The following is a 20,187-nucleotide window of genomic DNA, read 5'->3' as shown; positions in this document are numbered from 1 at the left end:
AAATAAATAAAATCTTTAAAAAAATAAAAATAAAAAGAACTTTAATGATCAGTGTCTAAAACTCAAGAAACTTTACCTGATGCTTACTCTGGTAGACACTGTATTAAAACAAGACAGAGAGATGAATAACATAGAGTTTCTACCTTCAAGGTGTTCACAGTCCAATGAGACTATTAAAAAAGAATTAAGTGTCCCCCTTTTGCAGAGGAAGAAACTAAAAACTGGTGAGGTCTAAGTGCCTTGCTCTGACTTAGCTTCCCAGAGGCAGACAGGACCTGATCGAGATTCTTCTGATCACACCTCAGTGACTCTTCCACAGCCTGCTTCCACATTCACTTCCTAATCATACTCTCCATTATTGTTTCTCTATAAATTCAACAAGGACTGTAGAAATCAGAGAGTCCAAATTCATCTGGACAAGCACAGCAACAAGGCTGATGATTTCAATGCACACAGAACCCACTGGGCCACTTTGTTTTTAAAACCGTAATAAATATAAATAACTGACTTTTATTGCTCGGGCTGCTTCAATCTTAAATCGAGAGACTGTTCTAAGAAGCTGCAAATATTTTCAAAGAAAGAGCAGGTAAGTCAGGCTAAAGGAGAACTCTTAATGTCCTCTTTCATCGTTAGGGCAACAGAAGGTCATTGTAATAGAGAATGCGTTTCTGTGACATGGTTCCTAGACTCAGAAATGTCCCCTGTGAATTGTTTTTAAATTGTTATTCAACTTCTCTCATTCATTTACTTAATGACAGCAAGCCAAGACTTTGTGCTGGGGGGATCGAAATGGACACATGAGACGCAGTGTCTGTTCAGGGGAAACAGAAATTACTACAAAGGAATGATTAACTCCACTTGTGGCAAACAGGGACAGCTTCCTGAAAGCTAAGACAGGAAAAGGAATTTGCCAAGTGGATTGGGGTGGGGGCAGGGGGAGAATGGTGAGGGTGGGCACAGAGAACAGCAAGATGTTGTTGTTGCAAAATGCGTGGTATGCAAGATGACCTAACTTAGAACTAAAAGCATTAGCTAATGTGCTTGCTCTGTATTAATCACTTGGAAACTTAGCATATCACTACCAAATGGAATTTTTCTGTTCTTATTATTCATAGCTCTTTATGAAATCAATTTCAATCTAGCTTTTATCTCTACTACTCCACTGAAGTTGATTTTGTAAGTGATCACCAGTCACTTCCACGTTGCCAAATTTAATCCAATACACACTTTCAGACATCATCCTGCTTGACCTTACAGAGCAAAGGACACAGATGACCATTCCCAACTTTTGACTATATATACTCTCTTCTTGAGAAACATCTCTCAACCTCTCTAGCCCCTTTTCTTCATCCCCTTTGCCAGATCCTCCTCCTCTACCTGAGCTCTAAAGCTGAAGTTCCTCAAGGCTTACTCCACCCCCCTCTTTGCCTCCCCAGGTGACAGCAACCATCCCTATAGCTTTAAATACTGCCCAGATGCCCATGACCTCCAAAGGTGTATCTCCGAGCTGACCTCACCTCTGAGCTCCAGTCTTATAAATCCAACTGCCTCTCTGTATCTCCAATTGCCAATCTCTCAGGTATCTCCAAGTTAACAAGTTCAAAAGTAGAGCTTATTATTTCAACCGCTCTCCCCAAAATCTGCTTGTCCCCTCATCATACCAGTCATGACACCTGGGGGTCATTCTTGCCCTTACCTCTAGTCCCTCTGCCGACTTTTCCACATCCATCTCTACCACCAACACCCTCGTCCAGGACACCGTCTTCTTGCACCTGGACATCCACTCTCCAGCTCCCTTCCCCCAGTAAAGGGGTACATTCTCCACACAGCCGCCACAGCGACAGTTTAAATCATTTCATTTCCCTGCTTCTAGCCCTTCTGTTGTAGTTCTTTCACAAATATTTTAACTCTATCCTCTCCTTCTGGTACACGGTAAGATTCTGGAGTTAGGTGGGGCATGTGACTTTCTTTGGACGATGAAACAGGAGCAAAAGCGATATGTTATCACTTTGGGGTGGAAACTTTAAGAGCCAAATATACTACTTCACCTTTTTCTCTTCCTCTGCCTTGACGATCACAATGCTCCAGGTAATAGCTGCTCCATTAGCCTGGGTCCTAGACTCAGAAATGTCTGTGTAACTCCCAGACTTAGGATATAATGGCAAAGCGGATATGCAGCATGAGTGAGACATAAATGGATGTAGGGCTACATCTTCAACAGATCCCAAGTGCCTTACCATAATGAACAAATTCCAATACAATTAGTTCTACATGCCTGCCTATGCAACCTCATCTTGGACCTGTCCTTCCAGCTCACTACATTCCATTCACATTGGCCCCCTTCCCCCCCTTTCATGCACTATTCTTTGCAAGGTTTGCTCCTCAACCTTTACACCTCAGCTTAAATACTACCCCCTCAGGTCTCCCTTGACCACTTTCTCGAAGAAGGCCCGTCACTGCGATTCTGCACCACAGCACCCTGACCATTTCCTTCGTGGATTTCCTTCAGTCTGTAATAATTATCCACCTCGTTGGTAAACTGTCTCTCCCTCTAGGTTGTAAGCACCATGAGGGGAAGAGCTCATCACTACCTGCAGTGCGTAGCACTGCACCTTCAATATATTACCCTGTATTTGGTAGGCACTCAATACTTGTTAAATGAGTGAACAAATGAAAAAAGATTCCAAAAATGGGACCTAAGAAAACAACACAGACTATCGCCTATCCCAAAGGCGAGAGGTAGCAGTTGTGGGAACAGTAAAGGAACTCACATTTACTGAGTGACTATGATGGACCTAACACTAATAGGTGCTTTACTTATGTTCTCTCTCTAGATTCTCAATAATCCTAGGAAGCCAATATTAATATCTTCACTTTATAGATCAGGCAACTGAGACTCAACCTGCTCAAGCAGCAAAACCTGTAAAAGCAGCAGTTTTAGCCCAGACCTGTTACCCTTTCCTCCAAACGATGATGTTTCCTTCCCTAGAAATTAAACTGCTACTAACTGTATTTCATCATTAAGTTTCTAGCATATGTGTGAATTGCATATATACAATTACATTTCTACCCCAAGAATCAGTTTTTTTGTGTTTATCTTTTTTTTTTTCTTTAGGTTCATCCTAAAGCCTATTTCACGTATCTCTTATTATCTGGGACAAGTATAGCAGAATGATAAAGCAAAACCAAACTACAGATAAATCAGACATTGTTTTAGAACTTCTTGAAATCTTTTTCTTTTCAGGGTAAGAATCTACTACAATTGAGAAGTAGGTCTGAATTCTGTTCTGAGTTCATTTTATAGAACTTGAGATTGGGGCACCTGGGTGGCTCAGTCAATTAAGCGTCTGCCTTCAGCTCAGGTCATGGTCTCTGGGTCCCGGGATCGAGCCCTACATCGGGCTCCCTGCTCAGTGAGGAGTCTGCTTCTCCCTCTCTCTCTGTCCCTCTGCTTGTGTTCTCTCTCTCTCTCTCAAATGAATAAATAAAATCTTAAAAAAAGAAGAAGAAGAACTTGAGATCAATTTATATTGGTTTACTATACTGTCTTTCCCCCTCACCAGGTGCTTTTCTGCCAGTCACAGAACATGCAAAGTTGAATGGTCGAAGGGGATCTGACCCATAGTCCTGATCTGATTAGCACAGGCTCCAAATATCTAACAAATGAACCTGGCTTTTTACCTCTGACCACCTTTTGGTGAAGTAACATGTTAACAGCAGAAAGGTGGGGTCTGTGTAACTCCCAGAACAGTGCTGCCGGGTTGAGTAGACTCACAGGATTCTCAGAGCTGAACGGACCTTAGAGACCATCTACTTAATCCCCTCTTTTAACCGTTTGGTGAACAGGCCCAGCAGGCAGTTACGTGCCTCAAAGAAGCAAGACTCCTGGCTCCTAGTTGAGTGCTCTTTCCACTACAACACACTGCCTCCCCAACCAAGAGCTAGTGATTATATCAGAGTAACTGGTACATAACACCTAGATAACAGACTGTAAATCCCCCAACGTTGCTCTTACTCTCCATCAGTGAGAAGACCCTGAACAAAGAGAACATACACAATGTACACAAAGGAGATCAGGAAGAGCTATTTTAATTTTCTACTAAACATTCTTCCAAAAGCATTATTTTATCCCGTATCTTACTGAGTTATAAGAAATAACATTAGCATTAGAAAAAAAACAGGAAGAAAGATAAATCAAATGTGGATAATTAAACTAAACTTATATGGAAAAGGAAAATGAGAACAAAGGACTGAGAGCTTTACAGATAGATACTTTGAAAACTGTGCATCTCAAAGCAACCTTTATTTGTTCAATTATTTTTAACAACAGCGTTTTACGACCAATACACTGATTTTTTCAAGAAGGAAAGTCATTTTAAAAACATTTTTATTTTAAGAATAGGCCTGTGTTCAGCTGTAGATTTTTCCCCCCCAAGCTCTGATCAGGTTCATTTTGATTTGGGAAAAAAAATACCATTTTGATGGCATGAAAAGCAAAATTTAAGTCTTGTTTTAAACATCTCAGTACAGAATTTTAAAAACTATTAATGGAAAATAGATTAAGGACATTAATTCACAACAGTAATTACCACTGGCCAGTTCCTGGTATTCGGCTTCTCCCCTAGTTCTCCAGAGGAAAACTTAAGTTGAATCTTCAGCAGAATGATCTTTAAATATACTTTATAAGCAAAATGAGAGCTTTTGTTTACATAGTTTTTAGATTTTGCTGTCCCTAATTTTTTTCTGAAACTCAAGTTTTACCCTAAACCATAATTACCGCATGAACTTTGTAATGCACAGTTTTGTATGCAATTCAGCAAGCAGTAGTACACCATCGGGCCCTGTCTACCCAGAGCTTAGGAGAAACAGGACCGGTCACACCCATTTAAAAACAAATCTCACACTATTTGCCAATGTGTAGTTTCCGTATAAGTTCGGACAATGAAATATATGGATATATATCTATATATCTCATCTTAATTTTCAAAGGTAGGCAAAGGGAGTTCTTCACAGCTTAGCTTTGCCTGGCTGAAGCTGAAGATTTTGTAACTTCATAGCCAGACCCATGTTGCCAGTAATTTTCAATTTGCCTTGAAAGAAGGCCTGGAAGAAGAAAGAAAATTTATTACTTGGTGTTTTTTGTTTTGTGATTGCTGATATTTCTAGATGATCCAGCCCTGAGATCATTTATTTATCCAGGTTTCTTAAACTTTCTTCAAAATATGAAAGTTGGCTTTCTGGAATAGATTTAGAACTGGATTCCTCAAAGGGAAGGCTATGTTAAAAGTTCACTTTACAAAGAGCAGTCACACGACACATCTTTCCCAAATGTCTTCACTTAGAAATTGAGTCTACCTTTATCTGCCTTCATCACCAGTGGTACATTTTCCAAATAGTAGGTAAAGTGGGTTCGTACTAGATCAATTTTGTTTAAAAATACTACATGTGGATCAAGAATATGAACTGAGGGGCACCAGGCTCAGTCGGTGGAGCATGTGACTCTTGATCTCTAAATTCCAGCCCCACACTGGGTATAGAGATTACTTAAAAATAAAATCTAAAAAAAAAAAAAGAGTATGAACTGAAATTTTCAGTAGTCTGCTAGGAAAAAAAAGCACATGCATAACACACTTAGATACTCCTGGGATTCAATACAATGTGGATGAAATGTCACCAATTTTGTTTCCTTTTTTGGTCTACATGATAAAGGATTTATCCCTAGAGAGGGAGAACAGGCAGCCTGCTGAGACTGAGGTGCTGGTGTCAATCTTTGGCTCAAGAAGAAGAATCAAACCAACCCAAAGTGCAGAGCTACAATTTGTTCCATTTAACAACTGCCTGGGATTAGATCACTTGATGTTTGCTAAATTTATCATGTAACAAAATCCCGGGAAAACTTTAGAGAAATAATAGCAAATTTGGGAACATAGCATGATTTCCCTGCTATGATCTCAGTCTTTTGACTTAATTGTTAAAATAAGGAAGAGCTAGATGAAAAAAGTTTCTGGTAGTCTCAGCTCTTTAAGCAAGTATATTACGAAGTTAGGAACTCTTCTGCCTTATCCATGGGAATGCACAGAACTCCGCTTTTTCTACACCTTCTGGTAAGGGTGACTAATTCCTTTTTTTTCCCCCCCTCTTCTGTCTGGACAAACTAAATATTTCCTTTCTATATGGCACACAGCCTTCTGTCTGATGACTTAAAGGTCAGGTGTCTCAGAACACAATATATTTAACATATGTCCTTAAAAAATATGGACCAGCAGTACCTAAAAGAGAAATTCACCAACTTTCCTTTTTTAAAAAATTAAAAGAGAAAATGACTTTTTATTTACTAATTATTATAGAGAAAACATGAGTCTTCACCCTTTAGGGAATGCAAACATAAGGATCAGTTTAATCTGGCCCCTAGGGGTTCTTCGTGTGTGCTTTACAGTGGAGAGAACACTGCTTTGTTTCAACTGTAGCCAAACATTGAAATTATAATTTCCAACGCATTTAATGGTTTCTAGTCAAATCCTCTAAGCATAAGGGAAGACCATTAGCATATTAACAGAAATATCTGCCATTTGTATCTTTAATTCCTTTGGGTGCTAACAGGTGTTCAAGAAGCTGATCCTTTGCTCCCCCAAATGGGCGGTGAACAGATAAACTGAGAACGAGGGCAGCTGATGTGTGAAGTCTGATCACCCTGCCAAGGAAGTGCATGAACTGCACAGTGGAACGAGGAGCAGTGGGTGGGAAGGAGGAAGACAGCCAGCTCCTATACTGGTGGCCTCTGTTTTGTCCAGATTTTTGGAGCAGGCTCTGTGGGTGGAGATGTCCATGCCAATGCTGTATATTAAGCTGAAACATCACAGATGCAAGTCTCTCACTTGTCAGAGCATCAACTGAAATAGGCTTAGCTGCTTAGAGAAAGCATTTTAGAAAGGAATACTAGTGTGCACCAGATTTAGTTGTTTTAGCCAGTCTTTTGGATTACCAGGGGGCTGTAGGAATGAGACCTAAAACAGATCAGGCTGAGGCAACAGAAAAATAAGTTCACAATGCAAAGCAGCATCTCAGTTTCTTTTTGTTTTTTCTCTGGCTAATGAAAGCTCAGTGTATCAAGTCTGTTCTAATGAGTAGAAGAAGACCCTCGATGATTTGGGGACCAGGAAAACCCATACAAGACATCAATACACTTCAGACAAATACAATTTAATCCAGCAATTGTTTAGTGAAAACTTAAAAATGTCAGACACCGTGCTAAGTTTTGGAGACATGAGGGCAAATAAGATATGGTTTGTTCCTTTGAGACACTCACAATCTAATGGAAAGGAAATAGGTGCATCATAACTAATATAATGTGACAAGTGCTAAGCTTGCTTCCAGGAGATGGCCCAGAAAAGGGACTGGCTACAGTTCCCTGGCAACTTGTAAGGAGGTCTTTGGGAGTAACATCTGAGCTAATTTTGAAAGGAAAGGAGTTTGTCAGGGAAGGCAGTTCAGACAAAAAGAGCATGGGCAAAGACAGGATATGTAAAAGGTCATGCCTTTGTTCACATGGCTCCCTCCCCCTAGATGGCTCCTGCTCTCCATCCGCACACTGCTAACTTCTGGTCATTCTTAGGACTCAGCTTAAGTGTCGCTTCCTCTGTGCGACTTTCTGTGATGACCAGGAAGACATGGCGCCCCCCACCGCCGTCCACAACCAAGGCATGGCACCCTGGATATTCGGATACACTTACTCCTTTACAGATTTGTCCCATACCAAATTGTGAATGCCCTGTGCAGAACTCTTGCTTATTCATCTGGATATTTCCGGCACACGGGACAGTGCCTGGCACATTGCCTGCACCACAAATGTTTGTCATTTGTTAAGCGAACATTTTAGGGAACACTGAGTTTTGTGGGTTTGACCACTTTGCACTTTATGGTATGAGGCTGAGGCAGGAGATGAAACGGAATGGACTAAAAGACCCACCTACTAGGAGGAAATATGCTCCATCGTACTTACCGACTGAGGATTCATTTTACCAGTCATTAATGCCAATAAGTCCGAGTCAGCCATTGTGATTGTGCAGTCAGCCTTCTTATCTAAAACAGAGATAGGTAGGGAAAGAAAGGAGAAAAGGGGAGTACTCAGTTTTGTGTATACACTCTAGTCAAAAGCCACTGACTTTAACAAATCACCTCCAATACTGGAGCAGTGTGGGGGAAAAGGGTACTCATGTACTCTTCTATGGCAGCCTGGTAAAATGTGGCATAAATTATAAACAACCTTAATATTTAACAAGAGGGAATCGATTAATTATTGGGGCACCTGGCTGGAACTGTCGGTTAAGTGTCCGACTCCTGGTTTCGGCTCAGGTTGTGATGTTGTGATCTCAGGGTCGTGAGATTCAGCCCTGTGTTGGGCTCCACACTCAGTGTGGAGTCTGCTTGAGAGTCTCTCTCCCTCTGCCTCTGCCCCTCCCACTTGTGCTCTCTCTAAATAAATAAATCTTTAAAAGAAATTATCATATTCATATAATGGGACACGATGCAATCATTAGATGATGTGGATCTACATTTATTGACCTGAAAAAATGTTCACGTTCTACTGTATCATGCATGATACCATTACACAAGCCAGTTACAAAACAAACTGTGAGCACGGTCCCATTTTTGCTTAAAAACAGATATTCAGTTATATATGTATAGGAAAAAACATTTATAAACGTAGACACCACTATATTAATAGTTACTGTGGCCCCCAGACTCTAAGGTGACCCCTGTGATGCCTGCCTCCTATGTTCATGCCTTTGGATCTGCTCTTGAGTGTGGAAAGGACCTGTGACTTGCTTCTAGCCAAAAGAATGTGGCAAAGGAGATGTCATGCTTGTGGTTCCGTTGTGTTATATAAGACTCTGTCTTGCTAGCAGACTCACTCTCTCTCCTGCTGGCCTGGAATAAGCTAGTAGCTATGCTGTAAAGTGCATATGCAAAGGGCCATGTGGTGGGGTGCTGGTCTTTAGGAGCTGAGGGCAGACTCTGGCCTATGGCCAGTAAAAAAAACAAAGTGATCATTCTCTATAGCTGCAAGGAAATGAATTCCACCAGCAACCTAAGTAAACCTGGACACACACCCTTCCACAGTCAAGCCTCCAGATGAGAACCCAGCCCTAGCCAATGCCTTTACTGCAGGCTGTAAAACCCTATGCAGAGGGCCCAGCTAAGCTCTCCTCAGCCAACTTACCCATGGGAACTGTGAGGTAATAGATGTGTGTGTTGTTTCAAGCCACTAAGTTTGTGGTAATTTGATATACAGAAATAAAGAGTACAGTTATGTATATCAGGGGTTATCAAACTTTTCGTGTAAAAGATCAGACACCAAGTATTTTGGCCTCTGCCAAAAGCTACTAGGTCTCTATCACAACTACGCAACTCTGCCTCTGTAGTACAAAAGCCGCCATTGATAATACATAAACAAGTGAGTGTGGCTGTGTGCCAAGATTTTCAAAACGGGTAGTAGACAGGGGTGATGGACACTGGGGAGGGTATGTGTTGTGGTGAGCGCTGTGTATTATGTAAGAGATGAATCACAGACTTGTACCCCTGAAACAATACATTATATGTTAATAATAATAAAAAAAATCACCAAAAAACAGGTAGTAGACAGAGGAGAGGATATTAGCAATTCATATGTCTGACAACAAACTTGTATCCAGAATATATAAAAAAATTCCTATCACTCAATTAGAAAAGGTTAGATAATCCAAAACAAAAACAGGCAAATAATACACACTGTACAAAAGATCTACAAATGGCCAGAAAAGCATATGAAACTGTGTTCAGCTTCATTACTCACCAGGGAAATGCAAGTTAAAAGCATGAATGAGATACTACTATATACCCACTAGAATGAACGGCCAAAAAGGGAAAAAAAGACAATACCCAGTGCTGATTAGGATGCGGAGCAACCGAAAGGTCAGTATAATGCTGGAGGGACAGTAAAATGGTACAGCCACTTTAAAAATGAGTCTAGAAGTTTCTTAGAAGGCTAAACATACATATGCCATATGACTTAGCAATCCCATTTTTAGGTGTTTACCCAAAAGAAATGAAAACATATGTCCACACAAAAAACTGTATGTGAATGTTCATAGCGGTTTTATTAAAATGGCCAAAAGCTGGGAAAAAACCAAATGTGCATCAACTGGTGAATGGATAAACTACTCAGCCACAAAAAAGAAATACCCCCCGCCCCAGCCTCGCAACGCCTCCACCTTCCACAAGGACTCAGTTCAAATGCACTCTACACAGCAGCTCATTCTATACATGAAGAGCAGTCAAAGCAAGATGACTTTTGTGTTTTTTTTTCATTTTAATGATTCTCTGATGTATTAAAAAATTTTTAATCGGAAGTAGTGGATTCCTAAAGGATTCCAAAGTTACATATAATTCTTCTGTTTTTGTTTTGTTGTTTTTTCCTTCATTTCAGCTTTGGGTGGGAGGGAGGGGCAGGTGACACCAAGGATATTTTTTTATTGTTGGAATTTTTTCTGATGACCAGCTGAAGATCTGTACTGAGATACAACTTGTGTGCCTTTTTCATTTTTAAAGCCTGTTTCTTGAATTTAAGCAGAGTGATAGTGTTCAAAGAGCCAGCTCAGTCTGTAATATGTTTGAAAAGATATATCTGCATTTTGAGGTCCCTTTCAAATGCCATTTGCTAGACCTCTCAAGTGTTTTTTTTTTTTTTTTTAAGATTTTATTTATTTGTCAGAGACAGAGAGAGAGCATGCTCAAGCAGGAGGAAGGGCAAACAAAGGAGAAGCAGGCTCCTCACTGAGCAAGGAGCCCTATGTGGGACTCGATCCCAGGACCCTGGGATCATGACCTGAGCTGAAGGCAGACGCCGAACTGACTGAGCCACCCAGGCGTCCCTCTCTCAAGCATTTTAATTTCTACATTCAAGTGCTTCACAAAGTCCAAGATGCTAGATGCTGTATTGCATTGGAGGAGGGAAGGGAACAGAATTTGTGTATTTCTTTGATTTAGAAATAAGGCATCTTGAGGCGCCTGGGTGGCTTAGTCATTAAGCGTCTGCCTTCGGCTCAGGTCATGATCCCAGCATCCTGGGATCAAGCCCCGCATCAGGCTCCCTGCTCAGCGGGAAGCCTGCTCCTCCCTCTCCCACTCCCCCTGCTTGTGTTCCCTCTCTCACTGTGTCTCTCTGTCAAATAAATAAATAAAATCTTTAAAAAAAAAAAAAAGCATCTGGGAGATGCCATTATTTTCTGTGTTTAATTGCATTTTTGTCTTTTGGTTGAAATATGAAATTCAACTGTCCCAATATAAAACAGCAATTATTTGACCTTTGGAAAAAAATTTAAAAAGGAACAAACTACTGATGTTACATGCAACAATATGAATGAATCTTGGTGAAAGAAGCAGGCTCAAAAAACTATATTGGGCACCTGGCTGGCTCAGTCAGTAGAGTGTGCAACTCTTGATCTCGGGTTTTAAGTTCAAGTCCCACATTGGGTGTAGAGATTACTTGAAAATAAAAACTTAAAACAAAACAAAACTACATACTGTATGATTCCATTTATATGACATTCTGGAAAAGGTAAAGCTAAAGGGACAGAAATCAGAGTAGTGGTTGCAGGGTGTGAGGATAGGAAAAGGGGACTGACTACAAAAGGACATGAGAACACTTTTTAGGATGATGGAAAAATTTTATCTCTTGATTTTTGGTGATGGTTACACAACTATATGCATTTGCCTAAATTCACAGAATTATACATCTAAAAAGGGAAGACTATTTTATTAAATTATACCTCATTGAAGCCAACTTAAAAAAAAAACTAACAGTACCAAGTACTATCAAAAATGTGGAGCAAATGAAACTCTCATGTAATGTGCAAGATAATGTAAAATAGTATACCCACGTCAAAAACTGTTTGGCTATACTGTACCTTATGACCTAATATTTCTGCTGGTTATACGCTAAATAGAAATGAGCACACACATCCACTATGAGACCCATATGAGAATGTTCATAACAGCTTTATTCATAGGCCCCACAATGGAAACACTGAAAAGATATATCAACCATGGAATTAGTAAATTCTGGGGCATTCACATAGCAAAAACAAACTACTGCTACATACAACAATATTAAAGAATCTTATGATGCTGAGCAAAAAAAACCCCAAACCTAAAAAAGTAAATATTGTATGAGTCCATGTAAATGAATTTCTAAAATAAATGAAATCAATCTATGGTGATAGAATTTGGAAGAGTGGTTTCTTGTGAGATAGAATGGTGATAGCAGGGGGCATGAGAGAGGCTTCTAGCATGCTGGCAACATTTTGCAGCTTGATCTGGGAGATATATTCATCTGTAAACATTTATCAAGCTGTACACTTCAAATTTATGCCTTTTATTATAAGCTAGACTTCAATACAAATTTTACACAAAACAAATAAACAGTTTGTCAACCCCTAACATAGATGGTGGGATTATAGGAGAGTAATTTTTCCATTTTGTTTCTCTATCTTTTCTAATGTTCTTTACACTTAAGTAAATTATACTTATACTACAAAAATTTTAAAGTATTAATTTTTTAAAGTTTAATTAATTATTTATTTTTAGAGAGAGAGAGTGCAAGCACGTGGGGCAAGGGGAGGAGCAGAGGGAGAGGGACAGACGGCATCTTAAGCAGGCTCCACCCCCAGCAAGGAGCCCATCTCGGGGCTCAGTCTCACAACCCTAAGACCATGACCTGAGCCGAAATCAAGAGTCAGACACTTAACAGACTGAGCCACCCAGGTGTCCCTAAAAATATTAATTTTAATATCAAAGTATAACGAATAAAAAGACTGTACAACAAAGACTCTAATATCTCATTGCTAAACCAGCCATGTCTACCTTGGACAAATAAGACGTTTCAAGTGCAAAAGGAAAAATTCAAGAAAAAAATCTGTCAGCAATCAGTGTCTTAGACAATTAATATAACCATAGTCCTCTAATAGTTGGCTCCTCCTCAAATTAAATTTGGCCTCTCCCTGAAACCAAGTAGCTTTCTAGCTTACTATTCTGTTTTATTTTTCTTTATTGCACTTATGTGAAACTACCTTACTTATCTGTATATGTGTTTTCTGTATTTGTCCACTAGAACAAACACTTCACAGGGACAGGGCCCTTGTCAGTTTTGTTTACTACTATATGCCCGGGTCCTTGAAGAGTGCCTGACACATAAAGGGCAATCAATAAATACTTGCTGAATAAGCAGATTATGTAGAGTTCAAAAGATTATCAAGTCATGGCCTAACAGCTAATCAGATAATCCGTGCCTTAATAAGAAATTAGGGGTTGCTATGGTCTGAATGTTTGTGTCCCCCGCAAAGGGCCCTATGTGATGGTATTAGTAGATGGGGAGGTCAGGACCATGGACCCTAATGAATGGGATTAGTGTCTTATAAAAAAGTCTCCAAAAAGACTCCTAGCCCCTTCTACCATATGAGTCCACAGCAAGAAGGCACTGGCTATACACCAGCAAGAGGGCCCTCACCAAAAGTGACCCAGCTGGCACCTTGATCTCGGACTCCCAGGTTCCAGAACTGTGAGAAATAACTTTCTGTTGTTTATAAGCTATTCAGTCTGTGGTATTTTGTTACAGCAGCCCAAAGAGACTAAGATAGTAGTTAAGTTATTAAAGCACAGCATGCCCATATTATTAAATAGTTAAAACAAGATTGAAAGCTAAAAGGTTTTATTGTATGTCTTAGAACTCAGGGATAGACCCTAAAAAGACTGAGATTCAATGGCTATTCCATCTTAGCTTCTAACAAAATTTTCTTATTACTGGGGGAAAAAAAATGTGTGAAGCTTTGAAAATGAAGGGATGTATAGTCTAAAAAATTCAGTTCCCATGTAGATTTATATTATCAAAGAGCAGGGAGAAAAAAAACTAGTAAATTGAGATCTCTGGACTTGATTTATAGTTGGACTTGATCCTAATATTTCAAGAAAGAACTCTTTAGTCATTGAAAACTGAGTTTAGGGGAGCCTGGGTGGCTCGGTCAGTTAAGTGTTCAACTCTTGATTTCGGCTCAAGTCATGATTTCAGGATTGTAACATCAAGCCTCATGTCCTCAAGCCTCACATCCATGCCCAGCACGGAGCCTGCTTAGGATTCTCTCTCTCTCCCTCTCCCTCTGCTTTCCCCCAACCTTAAAAAAAAAAAAAAAAAAAAAGTGAGTTTAGGAAGTGAAGTCTGCTGCTGCTGTAATTATCAGCATTTATTGCTCTCATGCTGAGCACTTCACATCCATGGCCTCATCTGATCTTTATAACAACCCTATGAGGATTAGAGAGATCAAACAACTTGCTCACAATCACACAGCTAAAGAGGTTGAGCTAGATCTGAAAGCAGATTCTTGCTGCTAAAGCCCATTATTCCCAAGCTCTATGGCTTCCAATTGTTACAGGAAGGATACAAACATTGAACAGCTCAGTTTGTTGTTGTGTTAAGTAGGCTCCATGCCCAAAGTGGGGCTTGAACTCACAACCCTGAGATCAAGGCCTGAGCTGAAATCAAGAGTGGGATGCTTAACCAACTGAGCCACCCACGTGCCCCAACAACTCAGTTTTAATTGGGCCTTCACCAGTTCATCAGTATCTGATGAATCTAGATGCTTTCTCAGTTCCCCAAGCCCTTTTGCAGAGTCTCAGACAAGTCTCTCGTGTTCAAGCAAAATTAATGTTTAATATGTGTACTGGGGAGGAGGCAATGATTTACTGCACTCTTACTAAATGCTGAAGTGCTTGACAGATCTCATTTAATCCCCACAACAGCTCCATTGATAGAAATTATTCTCACTATTTTCTAGATGAGACAATTGGACTCAGGGAAGGTATACACCTAGTAAGTGACAGGGCTGTGGTCTGAGCCCAGTTTGGGTGTCTCCAAAGGCTATGCTCTTTCTACTGTCCCTTGGGGATACGAGCCGCTGAGGCCTTCCATGTCATGTTGCCCACAAAGGGGCAGGGTTGAGAACTCAAGTCGATGCTAAGAAGGCAGAATAAAAGGAATGAAAGATAATGCGTTAATCAAAGTTGGCTTCCTAGAGATATGCTATATGAGCTGTTTTAAAGGAGAGGAGGGAGGGGCAGAATTCATAGACAAAGACACCTAGGCAGGAGGAAAAGATTGTGGAAGATGCAGAAAATCTAAAAGTCCTTAATATAACCATCTGTATAATCATTACCAAACTCTTAGAATATAAGCAAATGAAATTCTTTTTAGGAAAGCTTACTTCATCAACAGTAGGTAAACCTCTCAACACTGTGTATATGACGAAAGAACTAGCAATTCTCTTTAAGATGCTAGTTCAAACTAGGACAGGTTATTAATGCTTTAACATAGCTGATCTCTAACAAATGGGCATTTGTTGGCTGATGTAAAAGGATCTGGCAATTTCCAGTGGTGGCTTTTACTGGGTAAGTCCACATTTCAACGCCACTCCTAGCTGCCAACAGGTGTCAGTTTCAGCAGAAATCACCTTGCTCCAGGGTAAATTCCCTTCAGGTCTAGTATGGGGCACCTAATATGGGGAGAGCTCACGGCCAGAATATATACACAGGGAGTAAGGTTTTTTGAAACTATTTAATAGCTTTCCATAAGCATATTATCTTTCATGACAAACAATAATAACAAAAAAACAGGAGAAATTTTTTTTTACTATCACCTTATCATCTGCCTGCGCACATCAGAATCTAATTCTAAAATAACTATTTTCCCAAAGTTCTTATTTTTAAAAGCTTAAATCTAGATGAAGCATTCAGTTTTTTTTCCTACACCACATCAGAGTGGCAGCTCATAAAAATGCAAATTCATAGTTATTTTTCTGCCTACTGATTTTGAGGGGAAAAAAGTGACTATATGTAATTCGGGAACTCTCCACCACATTACCATGCTGCCCACACAAGATGCCCTTACTACTGCCTCTTCCTTCATGAATCTCTAGTTGATCCTTGTTCAACAACGCCACTCTTAACATTTTCTCCTGTCTCCAAGCTCTAAACTCTATTCCAAAAGCTCTGCCAACTTCCTTTCTACCTCAAAATGCCCCTGAATATTTATCTACCCTCTCAGAGAAAGAAGTATCGTCCCTCCTTCCCCCTGTGCTCCTGACATCATCCACTCCTCCAGGACCTCCCTCAATAATGTGTCGGTAACAAAACTCTCCCATCTTTGATAGACTTCCTTCTCCTACATAGCTTCCAGGTCCCATCAACTTCACCCCAAATACCCTGGTAACTACGATGTAACAACATCTTCTTTTTCTCACTGCCAACACTCAGGTTATCCTTTTTGCTCACTTAGACAGTGGCAATATCCATCCTCCCAATTGCTCTCTCTGTGCCTGATTTCTCCCTTTCCAATTCATCAGATCTAATGCACCAGCTTCATCCTCTTAAAACACAGTCCTGACTTTCACTTTTCTACCTACAAAGCTTTAACTGGATTGATTATATATCAAATCACTTTCAAAGTTCATAGCATGGTATTTTAAGCTTTCCAAAAAGGTGGTCCCCATACATCATATTTTTTAATTGCACCAGGCTCTCTCCAACAAGATAAATGAAACATAAAATACAACATACAAAATGTAACCTGGTGAATACTTACTAAGCACCATTCATTTATTTTGCTGTTCATTTTTAAATTATTTATTTTACTGAAGGCCTACCATGTATCTGGTACTATTGTAGGCAATGGGGATGCAGCAGGGAACCTAACAGGCAAAAAGCTCTGTCTTCGTGCACTTTACAATTCAAGTGGGGGAGACAGACAATAAGGAAATAAGTAAAATATTATAGAGTATATCAGATGGCAGTAAGTGCTATAAAGAAAAATAAGACAGCAAAGGACAATAGGGAATGGTTAACAGGGCTGTGATTTAAAAGCATTAAGGCTGGGGCGCCTGGGTGGCTCAATCAGTTAAGCGTCTGCCTTTGGCTCAAGTCATGATCCCAGGGTCCTGGGATCGAGTCCCACATTGGGCTCCCTGCTCAGCGGGAAGCCTGCTTCTCCCTCTCCCTCTGCTGCTCCCCCTGCTTGTACTCTGTCAAATAAATAAATAAAATATTTTTTAATAAATAAATAAAATAAAAGCATTATGGTTAAGGAAGGGCTCACTGAGAAGGTGACATCTGGGCAAATATTCAAAGGAAATGAGGGAAAAAGCCATGAGGATATTAAGGGAAGACAATTCCAGGCAGAGGGAATATAGTAGAAAGCCCCTAAACTGGGAACACCCTATGTTTCAGCAATGGCAAGGAGAACAGTGTGACTAAAGCAAAGTAAGGGCAAGTGTAGTAAAACAGAGAAAAGTGGGGCCAGATCATGTAATGCCAGTATAAGAACTCTGGCTTTTACTGAGTGAGCTAAAAGCATTTGGATGGCTTTGAGCAGAGAAGAATCACAATCTGACTTAAGTTTCAAAATGATCACTCCCAAATAAATAAATAAAATGATCACTCCAGCTGGTGCATGAAGAAGAACTGCAGGGGGCAAGGTTAGAAACAGGGAGAACAGGCAAAAAAAATGATGGAGGCTTAGACCAAGGTGGTAGTAGAAGAGGGAAACAGAATTTGCTGATGGATTAGACTGTAGTGTGAGAAAAAAAGGAGCCAATGAGGACCTCAAGGATTTTGGACCAAGGATCTGGTAGGACAGAGAACCAATTTCTGGAGATGGGGAAGATGATGGGAGGAATACATCATTAAAGGGGAGTAGGAGCAAATCAGGAGTTTATACATGTTAGCTTCGGGATACCTATCAAGTATCCAAGTAAACTTGTCAATTAAGCAGTTGGATATACACCTTGGAGTTCAGTGGCTGGGTCCATGCTGAAGATATCTGGGAGTCATCAGTGTAGGGATGGCTTTAAAAGCATGAAACTAGAGGGGATCCCTAGGGAGTGAATGGAGATAGAACCGAGGCTTGGAGCATGCCAACATTAAGAAATCTGGAGATGAGAAAACAGAAAGAGAGGCCAGGAAGGAACATCCAGTGGGTAAGAGGAAAGCCTAGAAGTATAATATCATGAAGGCTGAGAATGAACCACTGAATTTAGCAACATGGTGGTCACTGGTGACCTTGACAAAATAGTTTTGGAACAGTGATGCAGATAAAAGCTGACTGGAGTGGGTTCAAGAAAGACTGGGATGAGAGGAAGTGGAGACAGTGAGTATAGACAGGACTTTCAAGGCAGTGTAACCATATGCTGGAGCATGTGCTTTACAGGATACTTAAGAGAGATAATTCTCTTAATCCTTGCATCAACCCTATGAAATAAGTACCATTTATTATTCCCATCTACAGATCAGAAAACTGAGGCTCAGAGAAGTTAAATAATTTGTTCAAAGCCAGAATCTGTGAATGGCCAGGACCCCAACCCAAGTTTGTCTAATTCTAAAGCCTAAAACTGGCAACTCTGTGATAGAGCCTCCCAATCTTTGGGAGGAGGCAGCCGTGACCTATTCCTATTCCCAAGGATTCACTAGTTCTTTTAACAGGGTCCTATACCTCTGAAGCCAGACCTTTTGGAAAACACCAAAGCAGATCCACATTTCGCCTTGTGTATTTGTCAGTGCTCCTGTAAACGAAGTCATCACTGCACTGACCTGAGTTAGGAAGCACTGATCCTTTGCCATTCTTCACATCCACCACCCAGGTGGCTTCTTTACCCTCCGGGCCGTCCTTCACCTTAAAGGCAAAAATACCACCGATTTTCTTCACAAACTGTTCCCCTTCCTGGAAAGGAAAAACAAAACAAAACAACAAAACGCTGGGAGTTATATTATATTTGTTTCTCTGGCTTTTTCTCTAAATTGAATGTTTAAATAGATACATGATGTGAGCAGCTGGGCCAGCCACAGTCCCCAAGCTCCCTCAGGATCTTTTACCCAGAAAAATCTGAAAGGCAACAGGCAACAACTCCCTCATCTGCCAAATCTTTTGTTAAAAATGGCTTTCCGGATACAACTGGTGGAAGGAAAGGGAGAATAGGGGTTGCACAGCAGTACGTTCTACTGAAGTAGCTTTCCTTTATCTCAATAATTTCTGAAAGATTCACTCTGGCCTATCTAAATGTAGGAACCCCCCATTCCCTCTTTTTTTGCAGGTAAATTTCTTTGCATGTGTTTCTGGTTTCTCACAATCATAACTTAAAGATAAGGGGTTCTGAGAGCAAGTCTTTTATTCCGGGGGCAGGGGCATGAAGGGAGGCGACAACGTATTTTCTGGATTAGTATAAAGAATTATACAAGTAATATACCAACCACCAACTGCTTTCGAATCTTGAAGGAATGAAACTGAAAAAATAACCTCAGACCCCTATCTCTGTAGGTTGGTTTCCTTCCTCCTTCCTTCTTCCCTTCATTCCTACTTCTTTCATCATTCCTTACAGAAATACTTGTTGATCACAACAATGATTGGCACCGGACCTTGTTCTAGGTACTGAGAATACAGAAGTAGGAGTTAGAAGGTAAATGATCACTACAATCACTATGACAGCACAGGGGACTAACTAAGCTAAGGCCACTGGCAGGGTGAAAAATGAAAGGGTGACAACAAGCTCACATACCTTTCTTAAAAAAGAAACCAAAAACATGGTAATTCTACTGCAATTACTTTTCTTTAAAGAAACACATTTTTGGGGTGCCTGGGTGGCTCAGTCAGTTAAGCATCTGAATCTTGATTTTGGCTCAGGTCATGATCTCAGGAGATGGAACCCCATGTCAGGCTCCGCGCTGGTGGAACCTGCTTAAGATTCTCTCTCTCCCTCTCCCACTCCCTCTGCCTCTGCCCCTCCCCTTGTGCCCTCTCTCTGAAATAAATAAATAAATCTTAAAAAAAAAGAAAGAAACATTTTCTGTGGAAAAAAACTGAAAAAAAAATTTTTTTAAAGATTTTATTTATTTATTTGACAAAGAGAGCGAGAAAGCACAAACAGGGGGAATAGCAGAGGGAGAGGGAGAAGCGGGCTCCCTGCAGAGCAGGGAGCCAGATGCGGGGCTCGATCCCAGGACCCTGGGACCATGACCTGAGCCGAAGGCAGACGCTTAACTATCTGAGCCACCCAGGCACCCCCAAAAATTGAAAATGTTGATAAGCAAAAAGAAAATATAAATCACTCATAATTT

The 20,187-nt window shown here is 40.4% G+C and overlaps 1 protein-coding gene across 1 annotated transcript in view; it reads right to left on the bottom strand.

The window, feature by feature from the left end:
• Positions 1 to 4,073: 4,073 nt before the first annotated feature.
• Positions 4,074 to 20,187, bottom strand: part of SCP2 (sterol carrier protein 2) — a 98,149-nt gene continuing 82,035 nt past the window's right edge. Inside the window, exons 14-16 of the mRNA XM_027623157.2 lie at positions 18,667 to 18,796; positions 8,000 to 8,079; positions 4,074 to 5,103 (exon numbers count right to left, since the gene is read on the bottom strand). Coding sequence (XP_027478958.2) covers positions 5,008 to 5,103; positions 8,000 to 8,079; positions 18,667 to 18,796 — 306 coding nt within the window. The 3' untranslated portion in view covers positions 4,074 to 5,007. The remainder of the gene's footprint in view (positions 5,104 to 7,999; positions 8,080 to 18,666; positions 18,797 to 20,187) is intronic.

The sequence above is a fragment of the Zalophus californianus genome, chromosome 4 (assembly GCF_009762305.2).
Source record: "Zalophus californianus isolate mZalCal1 chromosome 4, mZalCal1.pri.v2, whole genome shotgun sequence".
In the NCBI taxonomy this organism is placed as follows: domain Eukaryota; kingdom Metazoa; phylum Chordata; class Mammalia; order Carnivora; family Otariidae; genus Zalophus; species Zalophus californianus.
The sequence above is the reverse complement of the archived record's forward strand: the minus strand, read 5'-3'. Positions and strand labels throughout refer to the sequence as shown.